The sequence below is a fragment of the Hemicordylus capensis genome, chromosome 1 (genome assembly GCF_027244095.1).
Source record: "Hemicordylus capensis ecotype Gifberg chromosome 1, rHemCap1.1.pri, whole genome shotgun sequence".
In the NCBI taxonomy this organism is placed as follows: Eukaryota; Metazoa; Chordata; class Lepidosauria; order Squamata; family Cordylidae; genus Hemicordylus; species Hemicordylus capensis.
Window position 1 is genome coordinate 455,309,062 of NC_069657.1, and position 21,463 is coordinate 455,330,524.

The 21,463-nt window shown below is 47.4% G+C and overlaps 1 protein-coding gene across 2 annotated transcripts in view; it reads left to right on the forward strand.

The window, feature by feature from the left end:
- LOC128340120 (uncharacterized) overlaps positions 1 to 20,224 on the forward strand; it is a 40,066-nt gene extending 19,842 nt beyond the window's left edge. Inside the window, exons 2-3 of one of the 2 annotated variants that reach the window (XM_053284900.1) lie at positions 13,575 to 14,071; positions 18,836 to 20,224. In XM_053284900.1, coding sequence (XP_053140875.1) covers positions 13,575 to 14,071; positions 18,836 to 18,995 — 657 coding nt within the window. In that variant the 3' untranslated portion in view covers positions 18,996 to 20,224. The remainder of the gene's footprint in view (positions 1 to 13,574; positions 14,072 to 18,835) is intronic. The other variant, XM_053284901.1, reaches the window with a different exon arrangement.
- Positions 20,225 to 21,463: the final 1,239 nt, after the last annotated feature.

Consider the following 21,463-nt stretch of genomic DNA (forward strand, 5'->3'; position numbering starts at 1 on the left):
ACTCAGTGGGGCCCAAAAATTGGCAAGCAGGGATTCTCAAACTTGGGTCCCCAGATGTTGTTGGACTACAACTTGCAGTCCAACCACATCTGGGGCGCAAGTTTGAGAATCCCAAACATACAAAGATCCAGTGAGGTTGGTATGGTGCACGAGCAGGCAGAAGACTGATTGAGATCCACTGACAGATCTTTGAGGGATTTGCAGTAGATTTGCAAGGGTTGCTGATGCCCAGGGGCATAACAATGGCCACTAAAACTGCAAATTAAATTGTTCTGTGCCATGGCTTATATGCAGGCTGCCCCCTCCAGTTCTCAGGGCGCAGTGGTTAACTGGCTCTGCTCCCAAGCCACTTCCCCTTGTTGACTGAGCAGAGGGAACTTCCAAAGTGGTGGTTCTCTTATATTTAGCAGGGGGAGAGCAACAGTCCCTGTTCAACTCAGGTCACATCCCTCCCAGTTGCTGCTGTTGGTGTCTACCTTCGTTTTAGATTGGGAGCACTTTCGAGACAGGGAACCACCTTATTTAATTTTTGCTTATTTTCCTCTGTAAACCACTTTGAGAACTGGTGTTGAAAAGCAGTAGAATAAATATCCATTGTAGCAGTCGTTGTAGCACCTGGCTCTGGTTGATGGACTTTGGGCTTCTGGTTAAAAATTAAGTAGATCCTGCAGATCTGCAAGCCAGAAGTCTGCCCACTTCTGGAATCATGGCTGAAGAAGCTCCAGCCAGCACAATTTCTTAGAGGGCCATATTGGGATGGTTCAGTGGTGGCGGTGCGTGTGTGGCCCAGTGGCCAGCGATCTCAGGGAGCAGAGCTGAGAAAGAGCCTCTGCCGGAGATCTTGGAGAGATGCTGCTGGTCGGAAGACATGAGACTGCCCTACAGGGGCCACATTTCTACAACAAACGAAGCTGCGTTGGGCTAAATCAGGTTATTGATCTATCTCGCTAAATCTTGAGGTCGTGCGCAGGACCGCGCCGGGGAAGGCAGGCGAGCTGCAGGGAACGTAAGATCTTGCCTGCCTTCCCCGACAGACAAAGAGCCGCCATCCTCCCCTCTCCTCTGCACCACGTGCCCACACAAGCTGTGGTGCGGCAGAGGGAGGTGCTGGGAGCTGGAGGATCGCCCCTCCTGCATCCCAGGGTGCCCCAGGGCATGGGCACGCCCACTCCTCCTTCCCCCCAAGCTTGCTGCCAGAAATGGTGGTGGGCCAGGGCTGGGGGGAGTTCTTGAATGCATCGGTGGTCACCCAGATGATAGGGATGTGCACAGAACCGCGGCGGGGCAGTTCAGAGGCGGCGGGGGTGCCGCATTAAGAGCGGGGGGAAGGTGCACTTACCCCCCCCTGCTGCTTTCCCCCCCACCGGCATCAGTTTTTTAAAAAGCCCATCGGGGCAGCAGCGTACCTCCCTGCTGCCCCGATGCCCTCGTCTTCCCCTCCGAACTGGATCTGTGCACATCCCTACCAGACGATTGCCAGCAAACCATAGGCTTGTGTCACCTCAGCTAAACGCTGGGTTAAAAACTTGGGCTTGGAGTGGGGGCAGTGCCAGGATCGGGCGGGATCCTAGTGCGTCACAGGCGCAGTCTAGCCCAGGCTGGGCAGCCCTAGCCGCGGTTAGGCTGTGCGTGTGGATATTATTCATTGATTTATTTTAGTTATTTGAGATATATATATATATATATATACCACCCTTCCAAAAATGGCTCAGAGCGGTTTACATCAACATACCCTTATTGTCTATTCAGATTGGCTGTGGCTCTCTGGGATTTTAGGCACAGACAGGTCTTTCCCTGTCTTCTCTTCCTCTTCCTCCTCCTCCTCCTCCTCCTCCTCCTTTTTTATATACTGCCTTTCAACAAAGAAGTTTTCAAAGGTGGTTTCCATCGGGGGGGGGGGAAGGATGAGAAGAGGGTTCCTTCCTTGGCTCCAATGGGCACAGAGTCTAAAAAGAAACACAAAGTTGTTTTTTTAGTATTTAATTTTTTTTAAGTAAACACAAAGTATTATTTAATAATAAATAATAAATATAAAGGGAGATACCAGCAACAGGGATGCTGGGGCTCAATACTAACAGTCGTCCTTCTTTCTGCTAAATATAAAGAGCATCACCACTCTGAAAGGTGCTTCTGTGCCCAGTTAGCACAGAACTTGTGGTATTAAGCCTGACTTGTCCCCTTAACTAAGCAGGATCTGCCCTGGTTGCATATGAATGGGAGACTAGAAGTGAGAGCTCTGTCAGATCTTCCCCTCAGGGGATGGAGCCACTCTGGGAAGAGCAGAAGGTTCCCAGTTCCCTCCCTGGCAGCATCTCCAAGACAGGGCTGAGAGAGATTCCTGCCTGCAACCTCGGAGAAGCCGCTGCCAGTCTGAGTAGACAATACTGAGCTAGATGGACCAATGGTCTGACTCAGTACAAGGCAGCTTCCTATGTTCCTATGATGTGTCCTTGGAGAGGAAGTACAACTCAGTGGCAGAGCATCTGCTTGGCTTGCAGAAGGTCCCAGGTCAGGGCCAATCCCTGATAGTATCTCCGGGGAGGACTGGGAATGATTCCTGCCTAAAACCTGGGAGGGCTGCTGCCAGTCAGTGTAGGGAACACTGAGCTAGATGGACCAATGGTGTGACTCAGTAGAAGGCAAGGCAGCCTCCTTTGTCACCCCCTGGGTATGTAGTTCAAAAGGGTGCATCCTGCTTTGTCCCTAAAAGCGGAAGAAACAAAAAGCTGTGCTTAAAAACCAGCCATCAAACAATGGTGGAGAGTCCCTTGATGCTGATGAATCGCTTTCTCCAGTTCTATCTGGTTTCATGGATTTAATTAATCTGGCTACCAGGAACTGCCTTGGAAGAGCTCTTCCAAAAAGCTGTGCTTAAAAACCAGCCATCAAACAATGGTGGAGAGCAGGGCAGGCTCCTTAGGAAGCCGTTCCAAGGCAGACAGTGCTCCAGAGGCCAGCCAGCCAGAGAGAAGAGCAAGTCCTCCGTCTCCTGGGATGAGCCACCATGAGGGTGAACTTTTGATGCCGTTGGAAAAGCAGAGCCCTGAGCGCAAGGCTCCTGGTCAGGAGCCCAACATGAGAAGTATTTCAACCTTCCTGGGATATAAGATTTGAGAGACTGCTGGGCTGAAGCAGCCACAGCCCTGCGGGGCCAGAGATGGCTGAGGGTGACTCGGAGATGGTTGCCAGGATAGTTTCTGCCCATGGAAGTGGGAATCGGACAACTATCATAGTAGTATTAGAGACATAACTGGGCGGGGCCAAGTTTCAGATTGGTCTGTGGTGATGTATGGGGGCGGAGCCAAAGTGGCAGTGATGTAATCTAGATGGTGTCACCTTTGTGGGAGGAGTCAGGGAGGGGGTGTGGTTTGGGGGATGATGTAACCATACTCTCCTGTTTGGAAATGGCTCTCCCCCTCCCGCAGAACACGACCACACATGTTCAGACACGCCCAGTGCAGGCACAGAACAGACCCAGAGTGGCCTGCCCTGATAGATTGTCCCCCAGACATACCTGGACAATAGGAATGGGTCCCACCTTCAGATCCTTCTGTATTGTTGAGTCACACAGTTTCTCATCTGTCTGCGGTGATGAGAAGTTACAGCCATCCAAGAGCGTAGAAGCAGAAGACAAAGAAGACGTTAATGAAATGTGGCAGGAGGTCCTGGTGGCCATTTCATCGGAGCCACAGTTAAATAGGTTTTACTGTGATGGCTGCAGTGTTCCCTCCAACAGGGATTCCCAGACATTGTTGACTACAACTCGCAGAATCCCCACACAAAAGCCCTTGCAGCTGGGGATTCTGGGAGCTGTAGCCAACTACTTCTGGGAATCCCTGTTGGAGGGAACACTGGGTGGCTGTATTATAGGTGCTGAGAGCCCAGACCAGTATACGGGTCTCTTAAAACTGTGCACTTTATTGTTTAGGAGACTGTTACAATCCAGGAGCCCTAGCTTGACACGCAGCCTCTAGCCCTGTGGAACCTAACAGAACCAGGAAACATGGACGTGTTAAGGGTTAGGGCTGAATCAGGGAGGAGGAGGGGGTTTTTTGGGTGGTGGTGGTGACATTATCATACACTCATGTTTGGAAATGGCCATACCCCACCCCAGCCCAGGCCCATGCTCTCTGGCCCATGCTCAGAGAGCAGGCACAGAACAGGCCCAGAGTAGCTTTTAAAATAAGATGTTCTTCAGATTAACTAAATAGGATCTGCTCTGGATCTGAAGTGCTCATATAGACATTCATGGTTTAACATGCTCACCAGCCTTTAAAAGAGCCCTTAAGACACTTTTTTTTAAAAGCCAGGCTTTTAGTAATCTTTGATTTTAAATTGTTTTAACAATTTTGTTTTTGTTGTGTTTATTTTTGTGAAACACCGAGCACCTTTGGAGTCAGGCGGTATATAAAACAAACAAACAAACAAATATGAATGAACGTTGTACTATGGTCAGAGGCGTATCTAGGGAAAATAGCACCTAGGGCAAACACTGAAATTGCGCCCCCTGTTCAAACATCCAACACCCAGCTTTCAGATAACTTTACCATAATATCAGCTGAAAAATACAAGTAAAGCTCATTAAACTTTTAAAATTTCAAAAACTATTTAGCAGCGGACGTAGCCAGACCAAAAATGCTGGGAAACTACAAATTTCAGTATGCTGGGGCTCATGAAATACCCAAATACTATGTGGAGGTGTACTTGGAAAACTAAACAGAAGTGCCTGTCTAATTCTCTACTGTGCATTGTAGCATCACTATTACATAAGTTTTAAAAATAAATGGAGAATTTGACTTTCCCCAGATACTCTGAAAATAATTAAAGGATATGCAGAGTAAAATGTGTCACTGCTTGGAATATATTCTAGTATTTCAGAAAGACAGTTAACATTAGAGAAAGAGAGCAAGAAACTCCCAGTGGCCTTAATATTAATTATTTCACACTGATTCAAAGACAAACTCAACATTAATGGCCATATTATTAAGACACCATATTTAACTCACTTATCACAAGAAGCAAAGTAAGAGCAAATGAATACAATCCTAGCTCATAAGCTTCAGCTCAGTATTCACAAGCCCTGATTCTCTGTACATAGTGCCAAACTGAATATGTTTACAGTGACTTATATTAATTTTAAAAAATATATTTTTACCTGTAGCCCCTTCGGGGGGCTTCCTAAAGGCGGGGGGGGGGATCTGCAAAGGTTCTCCCTCCCCCCGCTGGCCTCTTAATTTACCGCCGCAGCCCATCCCAGGCTGATTTTCGGGCCTGCAAAGATCGGTGTCATGGCCATTTTGGAGGCTGCCATGCATGCTCAAGTGGCCTCTGCGAAGCCTAGCAAGGCCTAGGGTCTCACAGGAACCATTTGAGCATGTGCGGTGGACATTTTTAAAAATAATTTTATTTTTAATAATGGCTGCTGAAAACAAAATGGCTGCTGTACATGCTCAAATTGCCTCTGCAAGGCCTGGAATGGCCTAGGGCCTCGCAGAGGCCATTTGAGCATGTGTGGCAGCCATTTTATTTTCGATGGCCATTTTAAAAAATTATTTTTTAAAAGGTGCGCCCCCTTCAAGTGGCACCCGGGGCTCATGCCCTGCCTGCCCTACCCTAGATACACCCCTGACTATGGATTTCTCCTTTTAAGACAACTGCGTAAAAAGTTGCCCTGATTAAGGCTGGGTCATATTTTCTTTGTCTCTGTGATAAAGCTAGCCTGGAGTTTTATGTTCTGAAATTCCACCCCACACCCCTGAAACATGGTGTGTGTGTGTGTGTGTGTGTGTGTGTGTGTGTGTGTGTGTGTGATGTATAAATAGGACAATTTTGGACATTCTGTCAAGGACAGCTTCTTAAAACACTAAAATCACAAGCTCTTTCGTTATGCGGGGACAATTGGTAATTTTTCAATTCTGTTCCACCTGGGAGTATTTTGAAGTTCATATTTTATAAATTTATATTCTGCATGGCAGATGACAAGAAATTGGACACATCATACTGTTTTCTGTATGTGTATGTGTGCACAGGCAGGCTGAAAGAACTTGGATGCATTACTAACCAAGACTAAGTCCTATTGAGGATAGAGGAAGAAAGAAACAAAGAAATAAGATTAAGAGCAGGTGCAAAACTGTGCCAGAGAAGGATTGGTGTTGTAATTGCATGTTGTAATTGCATTGGTGTTGTAATTGCATTGGTGTTGTAATTGTAATGTTGTTTTTTGTGTTGAGTTCTAGCATACAAGTTCCCTTGTGGTTGGGGTGTGTCTGTCAGTGTTTCAGCATGATAAGACCACTATAAGGTGGGGTGGGGAGCAAAAGGTGTGGCCACCCGATCAGAAAGTGCATCCAGCCCAACCCCAACAAGGCTTAAAGCCTTGGGGTACCCCAGAATTTTTTTCTCTCTGTGAAGACCACAAAAAATCAACAAGCTGTAAGTACAGGATTATTGTACTTACTTGTGGTTAGTAATTTAGATGCATTTAACTAGTGTGTGTGAGCTGATTGCTAAAGAACCAGAACTCTCCTTTCCAAGTGAATACATAAAATACAAACTTTCTCCAGAGCCCCAGTGTCAGATAAATACAAATTGCATCAATCTGTCAGCTTGTCTGTGCACACACTGATTGATTGATTAAGTGCCGTCAAGTCAGTGTTGACTCTTAGCGACCACATAGATAGATTCTCTCCAGGATGATCTGTCTTCAACTTGGCCTTTCAGGTCTCTCAGTGGTGCATTAATTGCTGTCGTCATCGAGTCCATCCACCTTGCTGCTGGTCGTCCTCTCCTTCTCTTTCCTTCCACTTTCCCCAGCATTATGGACTTCTCAAGGGAGCCAGGTCTTCGCATCATGTGTCCAAAGTATGATAGTTTGAGCCTCATCATTTGTGCCTCGAGTGAAGATTCTGGATTGATTTGTTCTATGCTCCATTTGTTTGTTTTCCTGGATGTCCATGGTCTCCTCAAAAGTCTTCTCCAGAACCAAAGTTCAAAAGCGTCAATGCTTTTTCTATCTTGCTTCTTCAAAGTCCAGCTTTCACATCCATAGAGTGTCACGGGGGAAACCATTGTCCGGACGATTCTAAATATTGTAGGTGTAGACACGTCACGGCATCGAAATATCCTTTCCAAGGCCTTCATTGCAACCCTACCAAGTGCTAGTCTGAGGCGTATTTCTTGACTGCTGGATCCTTTACTGTTGATGGTCGATCCTAAAAGGCAGAAGCTATCCACCACTTCAGTGTCTTCATTATCAATTCTAAGGTTGGTTGCTGTACCCGTTGCCATTAGTTTAGTCTTCTTTACATTTAGCCGTAGCCCCATTTTTTCACTGTGCTCCTTGACTTTCATTACTAGAGCTTGCTGATCATCCGCATTCTCAGCTATCAGAGTGGTGTCGTCAGCGTAGCGCAAGTTATTGATGTTTCTTCCTCCAACTTTAAAACCATGTCCACCTTCTTCCAATCCAGCTTCTCTCAGTATATGTTCAGGATATAAATGGAATAAAGAAGGAGAAAGTATATAGCCTTGTCTTACTCCTTTGCTGATCTGGAACCAGTCTGTTTCACCATGTTCCATCTGGACTGTGGTTTCCTGTCTTGTGCATAGGTCTCTCATGAGAACAATGAGGTGTTCTGGGATGCCCATTTTCCTAAGGATATTCGACAACTTGACATGGTCGACACAACTGAAGGCTTTTCTGCAGTCAATACTGACTTCTTTCTGGTATTCTTTGGCTTTCTCAATTATCCAGCGTGCATCAGCAATGTCTCCTGTTCCTCGGCCTTTCCTGAAACCAGCTTGGACATCCAGAATTTTTCTTTCCACGTAGGGCTCTAATCTGCATTAGGGGTGTGCATTTTGGAATTTTCTTGTTTCGATTTGTATCCGAATCGAAACACCCCCATTTTGTTTTGTACCCAAATTTTCTGAATCTGAATAGCCCTGTTTTGTTTTGTAGCCGAATTTTCCAAATCCGAATCGATTTGGATTTTTAAAAAGGGTACCAGGGCAAAAAGAGTGGGTGGTGCTGGTAGTGTCCAATGGGTGGAAGCTACCACCCAAATTTCAAAGGAATTAGGCAAAGGGCTGATTTTTTGTGAATTTTTTAAGTTTACACATCTTTAAGAATTTTCCCATAGGGAATAATGGGAATTCCAGCAAATGTATCACTTCAAATCAAAGGGAAAGGGATGACCCAGAGTGGAGTGTGGTAGGTGGTAGTGCCCAAAGGGGGCAAGGAAACTTCCAGAATTATCTCAAAAGAATTAGGAACATAGGAAACTGCCATATATTGAGTCAGACCATTGGTCTATCTAGCTCAGTATTGTCTTCACAGACTGGCAGCGGCTTCTCCAAGGTTGCAGGCAGGAATCTCTCTCAGCCCTATCTTGGAGAAGCCAGGGAGGAAACTTGAAACCTTCTGCTCTTCCCAGAGCGGCTTCATCCCCTGAGGGGAATATCTTGCAGTGCTCACACATCAAGTCGCCCATTCATATGCAACCAGGGCAGATCTTGCTTAGCTATGGAGACAAGTCATGCTCAACCACAAGACCAGTTCTCCTCTCCATTGGGCAAAGGGCTGATCTTTTGTGAATTGTTGAAGTTTACGTGTCTTTTAAGATTTCTCCCATAGGGAATAATGGAAGTTTCAGCAGCCCCATAATTCCACTTGGGGGGCACTGGGGTTTCCCAGAGTGAGGGGTTGTGTAGTGCACATAGGGTGCCAACCACCTCCATACCCACAAGCCCTTGGGGTACTGGGTTTTGTGTTTCTGAGGTGTTCATTGTAGATTCTCTGGTAGTATATGAGATTTTCAGTGAAAAACAAGAATCCACTCTCATATGCTACCAGAGAATCTATACTCAGAACACCACAGAAACAACATAACCCAGCACCCCATGGGTTAGCAACCCTTCCCCTGGCCAATTTTTAAAAGCCAGAAATACCATTTTTAAAAGCCAGAAATACCTTGAGATAAGCTAGAATTTGCAAGACAAAGCCTGATTTGTGTGTGTGGAGTGGGTCCAAGGATCTTGAAGGGACTTTGGGGTAGGTTTGACTGGTGTGTGAACATGCACACTATCTTCTGGAGGAGATTCGGGGTAGAAGTCCTGTCTGCAAAGCCTTCGGGAGCTTTCTTACACAGGGGCTGTATCCCATAGGAACATAGGAAGCTGCCATATACTGAGTCAGACCATTGGTCCATCTAGCTCAGTATTATCTACACAAACTGGCAGCGGCTTCTGCAAGGTTGCAGGCAGGAATCTCTCTCAGCCCTGTCTTGCAGAAGCCAGGGAGGGAACTTGAAAGCTTCTGCTGCTCTTCCCAAGTGGCGGCTCCATCCCCTGAGGGGAATGTCTTACAGTGATCACACTTCTGGTCTCCCATTCATATGCAACCAGGGCAGACCCTGCTTAGCTAAGGGGACAAGTCATGCTTGCTACCACAAGACCAGCTGTCTTCCCAAATCTCCTCTGGAAGGGATGGTGTTTGTTCTTATTGAATTCCTGCTGAAGTTTCCGGATTCCTGCTGAGGTCAGTTCGATCATGTCTTTGGAACCACAAATTGGGCTTTCTCTTCTGGATTTCACTTCATTCTGATTTATGTGCGAGTTTTAAAGAACCTGTTTTACCCTGGAGTTTTTGGAGATAAATTGAAGCAGGTGCTGACATAAGTCTTCACATTAACATAAGAGCAAGTCACACCTATGAAATGCAAGAACTGTAGGAAGCTGCCCAGAGGCAAACAGTGGATTTCTCTCTTTTCTGCTCTTTGAAAGTTTTTGGAGGGAGGGGAGAGAATTTGCAGTCTGCAGAGGGCTTTCCTTGCAGAAAAGGAGCATTTCCTTGCTACTGTAGAATCTCCTCAGTGAGACTGCAAGCTCTAAAAGGGAAGAAGGCTTCCTTCAGAAATCTGAAGTCCTGCCCCAGTGAAGAGAACAGAAAAAGGAACATCAACTCTGCCTAAGGAAATGCAAGGAGGAGACAAGAAGGAATGCAAAGTGAGAGTCTGAGGAGCAGACAGCTGGAAGCGGGGTGCCACGATGTGTGTCTGTGGTGGGGTCTTGGGGGGGCAGGGCTGTAACGATAGGGGGGCAGGCAGGGCACGTGCCCTGGGCGCCACTCTGGTGGGTCACATGGGGGGGCGCCAAAAAGTGGCATCCCCCCGACCCCCCCGGATCTCACGGCGGCGGCGGGCGGTGGCGGGAGAATGAACTGCGCATAGAATGAACTGCGCAGGCGTGCCTCGCAGTTGGGAAGCGAAGCCGAGCCAGAAGGCAGGCCTCGGCATTGCTCTGCTGCACTCGATCCGCTGCTGCCGCCCGCCACCCGCCACTGCCGCACTGGGCGATCCGCTGCCACCCGCCACCGCCGCACTGAGCGACGATCTGCTGCCGCCCACCACCGCCGCGCTCACTCGGGGCGGGGGGCGCACTCAGGTATGTGCGGGGGTGGGGGGCGCAATTTCAGGGGCAGAGCTTGCCCTGGGCGCCATTTCCCCCCGGTACACCACTGGGGGGTGGGGGTGGGGAGGTATAGAAAGCCAAGGCTGATGGCTAATGAAGCAGAAATGAGTGTGAGTGTGTTGACTTGGAGAGAGCCAGATCACAGAGGGTGTTTTAATTACAGTACGAAACCCTTGGGGGGAAAGCGAGGTGTGGTCATTGGCCACAAGCACAACATGGAGCCGAGCTGCGTGTGAACCTACACAAAAGAAAACGCGGAGCAGAGAGGGGAGGGGCTGCTTCCCTAATGCTAGTAGTGTGAGCCTCATTCCGAGCTGGGAGGCCTGTCCGTCGAGGCTCCTGGGGAAGACCTTTTTGTCCACCCCGGCCTTAGGGATTCTGGTTTTCAGATTTGATTTGATTTGATTATTAACTAACTTTAAAATGAGTTTTAAAACTGCTTTGTATGTATTTCATATTTTCTTTTCTCCCCTTTTGTCTGTTATGGTTTGAACAACCACAGTGTTGTGTGGTTTTATTGTATGTTTTAATCCTGTGTTGTGAACTGCTTAGAGAACAATTTGTTTGGGATGGCTAACAAATTAAGTTCTTTTTTATTATTATTTCTTGTTTACACAGTCAGACAGGTGTTATTGACTGGTTTGTTTTATCCAGACATCGAGTCCTTCCCAAGGACCTGGGATGGCTGAATTTTATTGTCAGTTATTGTTGTTGTTGTTGTTATTATTGCTTATGTGTATCCTTATGTGTGTACCCTCACCAACCACGGGTTTGCCAATCATGGATTTGAATATCCGCAACTGGCAAACTGCCTTCTCCCTCGCCAGCCGTGACTTGAGTATTCGCGGTTGGTGCCATTTAAAAAAATTTCAGACATTGAGGGGGGGCTGATTTCTGGGGTCACAGGGTCAGGGGGTCATTTATGGGGGTCAGGGCACTCGGTACTCGCAATTCCCCTAACCCCATTTTCCATTTATATCAATGCCTTGTCAATCGTGAATTCACCAACCGCAAGGGTTTCCAGGAACGGAACCCTCACGGTTGGCACGGGACAACTGTGTACAAAGATAACCCATGGAAATTCCTTTGTCCATTGTGGCTGAGGATGATGGGAGTTGTGGTCCAGCAACATCTGGGGAACCAAGGTTCAAAACTCCTGGCTTAGCTGGAGTGGGTTGGGTGGGGCGTTCTAGTCAAATGACCAGGTGGTGCTGTTTAGCTTACCCACCACAATTAGCATACCTATCATGATTAGCGTACCTCTCAAGTGAGCAATGGCGAGGCCAAACCAGACAATGATGATGACATCAGAGGTGTTGAAGACTGGCTTGGACCACTTGTTGTAGGCAGAGAACAGGTGCTTGAAGAGACGCTCTTCTGCTTGGGTCTGTGTCCAGCCCTGGACACGTGCTGAAGTGACAGGGAAGAGTCAGGCACAGGCCAGCTAGGCATAGGTGAAGGCTGATGACAACTTTCAGGGACTTTCCCACATTGCTACTTGAGATGTTTGGAGTGGAGATGCTGGGTATTAAAGCTGGGACTTTTTGCATGTCTGTGACGGGCAAATTGATGGAAAGCATACTTAGGGACAAAATGGTTAAACACAAAGAAGAACAGGCCTTGCTGAAGGAGAACCAGCATGGCTTCTGCAAGGGAAAGTCATGTGTGGATTGGTAACTGGTTGAAGGACAGGAAACAGAGCACAGGAATAAATTGACAGTTTTCGCAATGGAGGTAGGTAGGAAGTGGGGTTCCCCAGGGATCAGTACTGGGACCAGTGCTCTTTAACTTGTTCATAAATGATCTAGAAGTTGTGGTGACCAAATTTGCAGATGACACTAAACTATTTAGGGTAGTGAAATCCACAACAGATTGTGGGGAGCTCCAAAAGGACCTCTCCAAAGTAGGTGAGTGGGCAACGACAAAATGGCAAACGTGGTTCAATGTAAGCAAGTGTAAAGTGATTAATGTTGGGGCAAAAAAACCCAACTTCACATATACATTGATGGGGTTGGAGCTGTCGGTGACTGACCAGGAGAGAGATCTTGGGACCCTGGTGGGACAGCTTTTTGAAAGTGTTGACTTAGTATGCGGCAGCTGTGAAAAAGGCCAATTCCATGCTAGGGATCACGAGGAAGGGGATTGAAAAGAAAACTGCTAATTTTATAATGCTCTTGTACAAGTCTATGGTGTGGCCACATTTGGAGTACTGTGTTCAGTTCTGTCACCTTAACTTAAGAAGGACATTGTAGAACTGGAAAAGGTGCAGAAGAGGGCAACCAAGATGATCAGGGGCCTGGAGCACCTTCCTTAGGAGGCAAGGCTACAGCATCTGGGGCTTTTGGGTTGGAAAAGAGGGCATGCCTTCACCTCTTGCCTCTGGGTTTCCTGGTGGCACCTGGTGGGCCATTGTGTGAAACAGTGTGCTGGACCCCTTCCCTGTAAGCTTCTTGAAGGCATCTGGTGGACCAGTATGTGAAACAGGATGCTGGACTAGATGGGTCTTGGGCCTGATCCAGCAGGGCTGTTCTTATGATAGGTACTCAACCCGAGTCAACTGTTCCCAAGGTTGGGGCCCCAGATCTTGTTGGACTACAACTCCCATCATCCCCAACCACACTGGCCCAAATAATTTCAGTTGGTTCTCTTTGTATATGCCCATAAGGATGCTGAGCAAGCATTGGCCTCACAGGCCCAGCATAAGATGCATCAAAGGTTTAGAGGGAGAAAAGTCTTGAAAGAATGGAAGGAACTGAGAGTTGTCTAACTGTGCATGCTGTACAATATTTGCCAAGAGAAAACAGAACAATTCTTAATGCTCTAGTTCTGCTTCGGAAAGAGGAGCAATAAAGAACTCCAAGTTCCAGGGGGGAAATTCAGAGGAAGAGAATTTAAGAAGCGTCCCTATGCTTACCCCCCACTCCCCGCCCCACTCCAGCAGTTGTCAGGGGGGAGCCAGGATTGGAAAACACTCACCCCCAGATCTGAATTTGGGTGATCTAGCTGCCTACAAGCCCTCTAAAACTGCCCATACCTTTGTCTGGCCCAGACAGGCTCTAGAACAGCTATTGCTCTGAGAGTAACATGCATCTGCTTTCTTCTAGCTTGCAAGAAGGCAGCCCTGTTCCTGGAGTTTCATGCTAGGACTGTGTGTTTTCATGCCCTTCCACTTGGCTCAAACCAGGGGAAAGGAGATGGTGGAAGATGCTGCTGCAGAGCTTCGGCTGCACAATATGGAGCAAACTCCAGATGAAAATGGAGCTCCATCCCTGAACCCAAACTTCTGTGACTTCTCATTTCACATCCCTGGGTCTGTTAGCTTTTGCACGCCCAGTACCCAGGCGTCTCCACCAGCCACTCAGGAAGAGCTGGACCATCTCAAGATCTCGTTGGCGGACATTGGGAACATCCTCAAGACCCTTCAGGATGCTGCAGCTCTGGAGGATGGCAAGGCCAGGTACCAGGACATCATTTCTGAGGTGCTCCCGGGTGTCAGGGAGGCAAACGTGGAGTTCCAGGAGACCCTCGGGAAGTTCTTGAGGGAGTTGGAGGACCACATCCAAGAGGAGGACCATCCACATGTGGTGGACGAGAAAAAGAAGTAGGTGTCTTCGTGTGGGAATGCGGTTTGTGGAATTCAGTGTAGAAGGGGAACGTTAGGTGCTCCCATTAATGATTATGATGATAATTAATACTTAATAATAATTAATGAAGAATAATAATTAATAAAAATAAATAATAATAATTAATAATAAATAAATAATGATTAATAAAAATAAATAATAATAATAATCAATAAAATAAATAAATAATAATAATTAATAGAAATAAATAATACCAGTATATACCCAGATACAAGATGACTCTGAATTTAAGACAATCCCCTTAAAAATACAGGTTATATCCTTATTTACCCAAATGGAAGAGGACTCTGAATTTAAGATTAACCCAGTTTCTAACATCAAAAAACTGGGAAGAAACCTAGTCTTGGATTTACTGAAATCGATGAGAAATGGGAACTTATGAAGAATCTGCAGAAGGTTGGATGATGCACAGGGAAGCAGGAATTGTGCTTCTGAGGATGCATATTGAGGAGGGATTTATTTGTACACTGGCTTACATTATTTGCAAACTGCAAGAGGACAGGCCCCTGCCCTGAGGAGCTTACAATCTAAAAAATTGAGAAAGAGAAGATGGCAGAGTAATGGGGCAGGGGGGAGACAGAGGGGAAAGTAAACAAGAGAAGAAGATGCATTTGTTTCCACTACTTGGGCGTAGTTACAATAGAGCAGGTTCCATATGTGGTGGGAAGGACAGAGGTTTTGTCTGTTGAACTGAATGCCACTCAGTTCTGAACCCAAGTTCTAGAATTATTAAGTAGGGAATGGTACAGGGGTTTTCCGAAGCCATGGGGTGCAGGAGACCATGGATCAATGGGCAAAGGAGGAGGAGCAGTAGTCTTCTCTCTCCCTCTCCCCTCGGACGTGGCAACCCTCTCTCTCTCTCTCTTGCACACAGTTCGTGGCTGGGTTACACCAGCCAAATTCCTGCTCAGCAGTGAAATTGGACCGGAGCAATGTGATTTTCCCAGGAGAAGGCCTGAGAATCAGCAAAAATCCCACTCAGCTGATCCTGGCCACAGCACTGCAGGCTTAATGTACCATTTTCAATCCTCACAACACGTACAGTGGGTATAGGAAAGAATCACCCCCTTTGATAGACCTTAAATTCTGGTTCCCTTACATCCTGAAATGAAAACACAAAGAAAATTCCCTTCACCAGCTGTACTTATCCAATGCAACCTATAACATCCAACTGAAAAACATCACAATTACAGTCCAGAAAAAGTGTCAGAAATAAAAAACAAGAATTACTGAGATTGAAAAAGGATCACCCCCCCAATGTCAATATTTTGTTGAACCACCTTTTGCTTTAATAACAGCCTTGAGTCTGTTGGGATACTTCTCTATCAACCTTGCACATCTAGACGGAGCAATATTTGCCCACTCCTCCATACAGAACTGTTCAAGTTCGGTCACATTGGATGGTAGGTGTTGGTGGACTGCTATCTTCTGTATGGAGGAGTGGGCAAATATTGCTCCGTCTAGATGTGCAAGGTTGATAGATTTATGTCCAGGGGTTTAAAGATCCACTTTTTGCATCAGGTTTTGGTGATAACTTTGAGTTTGCTGTAAAGCCTTGCAGAAAACCTGCAGTAAAGCCTGCTGTGGGGAGAGCTCCCTGATGATAAACTCTAAAGAAAGGACAGGGAGGAGGCGCCTTGGAGGAGGGGTAGCACTGTATGTTAAAGAAGGGATAGAATCTAACAAGCTAGAAAACCTGGGTGGACTGGAGTCCTCCACAGAAACCCTGTGGGTGACCATACAAGGCCGGAAAGGGAATGTGCTACTGGGGACGTGCTATCGCCCTCCGGATCATAATGCCGACGGTGACTTGGGAGTTGCAGGAGGAAATCAGGGATGCGTCAAGGAGAAGCAGGGATGTAATAATGGGTGACTTCAATTACCCACACATAGACTGGGTAAGTTCACAGTCAGGTCAGGACAAAGAGGTCAAATTTCTAGATACGCTAAATGATGGTGCCCTAGAACAGTTGGTCATGGAACCAACCAGAGAGAAGGCGACCTTGGATCTAATTCTGAGTGACACCCAGGATCTGGTGTGGGATGTCAGTGTCATCCACCCTTTAGGGAACAGTGACCACAGTGCCATCAAATTCAGCATACATGCAGGGAGAGAATCACCAAGGAAGTCTAACACAGACATTTTGAATTTCAGAAGAGGAAACTTCTCCAAAATGAGGAGTATGGTGAAAAGAAAGCTGAAAGGGAAAATCAGGAAAGTCACTTCGCTCCAGAGTGCATGGCATTTACTCAAAACCACAATACTAGAAGCCCAGTTAGACTGTATACCCAAAAGGAGGAAATGTACCACTAAGTGCAGGAAGATGCCAGCATGGCTAACGGGTACCATCAAGGAAGCCATAAAAGGGAAGAAGACTTCCTTCTGAAATTGGAAGGCCTGTCCTCAAATGAAGAGAACAGAAAGGAACACAAACTCTGGCAAAAGAAATGCAAGGTGACAATAAGGGAGGCAAAAAGAGAGTTTGAGGAACATTTAGCCAAAAGTATCAAGAGGAATAACAAAAACTTCTTTAAGTACATCAGAAGCAGGAAACCTGCCAGGGAGGCAGTTGGACCATTAGACAATGAGGGAGTGGAAGAGATTATTAAGGAGGATATGGAGGTTGCAGAGAAGCTGAATGAGTTCTTTGCGTCTGTCTTCAAGGCAGAGGATACTGAGCATATACCTGTTCCTGAACCAGGCTTTTTAGGGATGGAGGCTAAAGAGCTGAGTCAGATAGAAGTGACAAGGGATGATGTTCTAAAAACTGAAACCTAACAAATCACCAGGGCCGGATGGCATCCATCCAAGAGTCCTCAAAGAACTCAAATGTGAAATTGCCAACCTCCTTGCTAAAATATTTAACTTATCCCTGCAATCGGGCTCTGTACCAGAGGACTGGAAAGTTGCAAATGTAACACCGATTTTCCAAAAGGGATCCAGGGGCGATCTGGGAAATTACAGGCCGGTTAGCCTAACGTCCGTTCCAGGCAAATTGATGGAAAGCATCCTCAAGGATAAAATTGTAAAGCACATAGAAGAACAGGCCCTGCTAGGAGTGAGCCAGCATGGCTTCCGCAAAGGTAAATCTTGCCTCACCAACCTTTTGGACTTCTTTGAGAGTGTCAACGAGTGTGTGGATCAAGGTGATCCAGTTGACATAGTCTACCTGGACTTCCAAAAAGCTTTTGACAAAGTTCCTCAGCAAAGACTCCTGAGGAAACTTAGCGGTCATGGGATAAGGGGACAAGTACATGTGTGGCTTGCTAACTGGTTGAAAGACAGGAAACAGAGCGTAGGTATAAATGGAGAGTTTTCACAATGGAGGGAAGTAAGAAGTGGGGTCCCCCAGGGATCTGTACTGGGACTGGTGCTTTTTAATTGATTCATAAATGATCTAGAAGCAGGGGTAAGCAGCGATGTGGCCAAATTTGCAGATGATACCAAACTCTTCCGAGTAGTGAAATCCAAAACGGATTGTGAGCAGCTCCAAAAGGATCTCTCCAAACTGGGGGAGTGGGCGACAAAATGGCAAATGGGGTTCAATGTTAGCAAGTGTAAAGTGATGCACATTGGGACGAAAAACCCCAACTTCAAGTATATGCTGATGGGATCCGAGCTGTCAGTGACGGACCAGGAGAGGGATCTTGGGGTCGTGGTGGACAGCTAGTTGAAAGTGTTGACTTTATGTGCGGCAGCTGTAAAAAAGGCCAGTTCCATGCTAGGGATCTTTAGGAAGGGGATTGAAAATAAAACGGCTTATATTATAATGCCATCATAGAAAAACAGTGGTGCAGCCACACTTGGAGTACTGCATACAATTCTGGTCACCACATCTTAAAAGGGACATTGTTGAACTGGAGAAGGTACAGAAGAGGGCAACCAAGATGATCAGGGGCGTAGAGCACCTTCCTTAGGAGGCAAGACTACAACAACTGGGGCTTTTTAGTTTAGAAAAAAGACGTCTGCGGGGATACATGATAGAGGTCTATAAAACCATGCATGGTATGGAGAAAGTGGAGAGAGAGAAATTCTTTTCCCTCTCACACAACACTAGAATCAGGGGTCACTCCATGAAATTGATTGCTAGGAGGTCTAGGACCAACAAACGGAAGTACTTTTTCACACAACGCGTGATCCACTTGTGGAACTCTCTGCCACAGGATGTGGTGACAGCCAACAACCTGGATGGCTTTAAGAGGGGTTTGGATAACTTCATGGAGGAGAGCTCCATCAATGGCTACTAGTCGGAGGGCTGTGGGCCACCTCCAGCCTCAAAGGCAGGATGCCTCTGAGTAGCAGTTGCAGGGGAGTAATGGCAGGAGAGAGGGCACGCCCTCACCTCCTGTCTGTGGCTTCCAGCAGCATCTGGTGGGCCACTCTGCGAAACAGGATGCTGGACTAGATGGGCTTCCTTGGGCCTGATCCAGCTGGGCTGTTCTTATGATATATTGAAAATCTGGACAAGGATTCACTCTTCATATTCAGTCATTTAAACTCTCCCGTCCACTCCTTCAGATTCCAACTCTTCTTCCCACTATTTTGACCACATCTATAATTGGGGATGTTGGAAACAAAACCATATTCAGAGACAAACGTTTATAATTCAGTGCGTATTAACAGACTGTTTTAGAACTTTCATTCTGACAGCCAGTGTCTGCTGCTGTCTTTTGCCCTTTTCTAAAGGCCCCCTAACGCTTCTCCCCTCTGTCCTGCGTAGGTTAAAGGAACACATGCGGAGCATGGAGCGCATGCTTCAGCGCACCGGCAGCCTTGCTGAACAGCTGGACCAAGTATCCGAACGCCTCCGGGTGATGCTGACCCAGCCCTTGGGGAAGGCGGCTTCCTTCGTGTATGGGAGTGCTCTGCAGCCTTCGTAGGCAGGAGGGCATTCTGTGGGGAAGGCATGCCAAAGATCTCAGCATGATGGACGCAGCTGCACAGCCATCACGAGCATTTCCAGGCCTGCCATTTGCTTGTGTCGCGGTAGCAATTTATCGTGCAAAGAAGCCTTGTTTATTTCCAAAGCGCTCTCTCGCTCTTTCGTTTTTGCGTATTGCAGAATTTCACCTGATATTCGGTCCCAGGCCAGACTCACGGCAGCTTAGAAGGAGGGTGAACGGAGGGCTTTGGGAAGTGTCAACGCTCCCCGCCATGTTCAGTGAATGTGGGAAGAGCAACAGCTGAAGGGGGGGGCGGGTGGTGGTCTCATGATCAACCCACTGCCCAACCAGGGCTGGATCAGGGCTGTTATTGTGAGGCCTTAGAAGCACCAGAATTTAGGCCAGGCAAGAGGACCAGGGGCATGGAGCCCACCTGTGTGACCTTTGTGAACCCCCAAACTCATTTTGCACCATGACTCACTCGCTGGGGAGGATGGAGCAGCCCCACATATGCACAAAGGCCTGCCTCTGGAACTGTTTTCTGTCCCTGGGGGAAAGGATGTAGCTATAATTGAGTGGCTGGGTTCAAAGAACATGAGCCCCCAGCTCCTGAAGGCCCCCCAGCTGGGGTTTTTTCTTCATTATCTCCCTCACTCCACATAGCCCCCCTCCCCCAGCTACGCCCCTGCCTGCGGGGGGGGGGGAGAAGGCAGGAGGGAAAGAGCTGAGGTCAGCTGAAAGAGCTGCATGTGTGTTTCAAAGCCCCTTTGGAATCCCTCGCCTATCCCTTTCAATCCCGCACAGAAAAACCAACCCCCTTTTCACACTTCTGAAAAATCAATTTTGGGGTTGTGGGTTTGCTCCCCCTAATTAATTCCCTGAGGACTCCGTGTATCATCTTTCCTTTCCAATTCATCGTACAGCCTCTCTTTGTGCTCCTGCAGAATGATAAAGATGAATCAATAACACCCAGCTTCAGAACATCAGGGGACGTCTGCACTCTCGCAGCCCTGAAGGGGATGTTTGGTTGGCTCCGGTGCCCCCTAGTGGCCACATTTTCTTGCTGGGCTGGCTTCTTCTAAATTTCTTTCTGTTTGCAGTAGTCAGAACAGCCTTTAAAACAGGGGGGTATCCAGCGCCCTGTGCCTTTTGTCCCTCACCCGTTGGTCTAAATCTCTTAACCTGGTGCTGGAATCCTAATGCAATAAAGTGAAGTGCTGACCATCCATGACCCGGTGTGTATGATCTGTCAGGAACTCTTCTTGCATGGAAAAACGGGGCAAAAGAATTAGGACTGGATGGGGCAAACTGGGGATTAAATTCACCTCTGCCTTGGGCTTGATAATACACAGCCATGTGTCAACCTCAGTTCACCTGTAAAATGGAACAAAAGGGTGGTCCGCCTTGCAGGGGTGTTTTGAGGCTGCACATGATAATTCAAAGCCCTTTGCAAATTAAAATTGTTCTCTAGCTGATCCAGGGCAGCAGCAGCAGTACGGAAAAGTTTGGACAAAAAGTTCCCAGCTCCTTGAATGCTGATTTAAACTAATCTCGCGGGTTGATATTTTTCCTTGTCCCTGCTCTTCTTTATACCTGGCTGGAGCTTTCCTCCTAGAACACCTTGATGCCCCCCTCCCTCCCCCTCCGGGTGTTCAAAGCTCCCCTTCCTCCCCCCACTAAGCTTTTGCTGTAAACCCTCAGTTGTCACCCCCAGCCACAATAAAAAAGTAAGCAGATGATGGACCTAGTTTCCAGTTCCCTGCTGCATCCCTTGTTACCTGGCCTCTCCCATCCCTCCACAGCAGATTGTGAATTCCTTGGGGCAGGAGCCTGTCTTTTGACCTTGTGCTATAAAGAGCCCATTGCTCCAAAACCACTGACTGTACCATTGTTGCATGTGTATACATACACACACACACATATACCCCACCACCACCACCACCACTCATCCTGCTAGGAGCACGAGCGCCATAAAGATAAGAAAGCAGCCTTCTGTACATGGAAGGAGGAGGAATAGCATTCCCATGGGATAGAAGGACCGCTAGCTAGCTGGGTGCTGCGCTTCCTTGAAAAGGGGCATGACAAAAGAGCCTGTGCGCTTCTGGGGAGTGGCCATAAGAGCGAGTCCAAGCACCCCTGTTCCTCTCCAAGGCAGATCTTGGGGGGCTGGCAGGCAGGAAAGGGAAGGGGCAGAGAGGGCACCATTTGCACGTCTGAAGCGGAAGTCAGCAGGGCATCATCACGGCACTCTGACTGGCTGCCTCACCTGACATCCCCAAGGAGGAACCTCCCCTCACAGGTCCTCCTCCCCGGAGCAGTTTTGCACTTTCTCAAAGTCCCTGCATTTGTTTTGTTGTGTTTGTTTATTTATTATTATTATTATTATTACATTTCTCTCCCGCTCTTCCTCCCAGGAGCCCAGAGCGGTGTGCTACACACTTGAGTTTCTCTCTCACAACAACCCT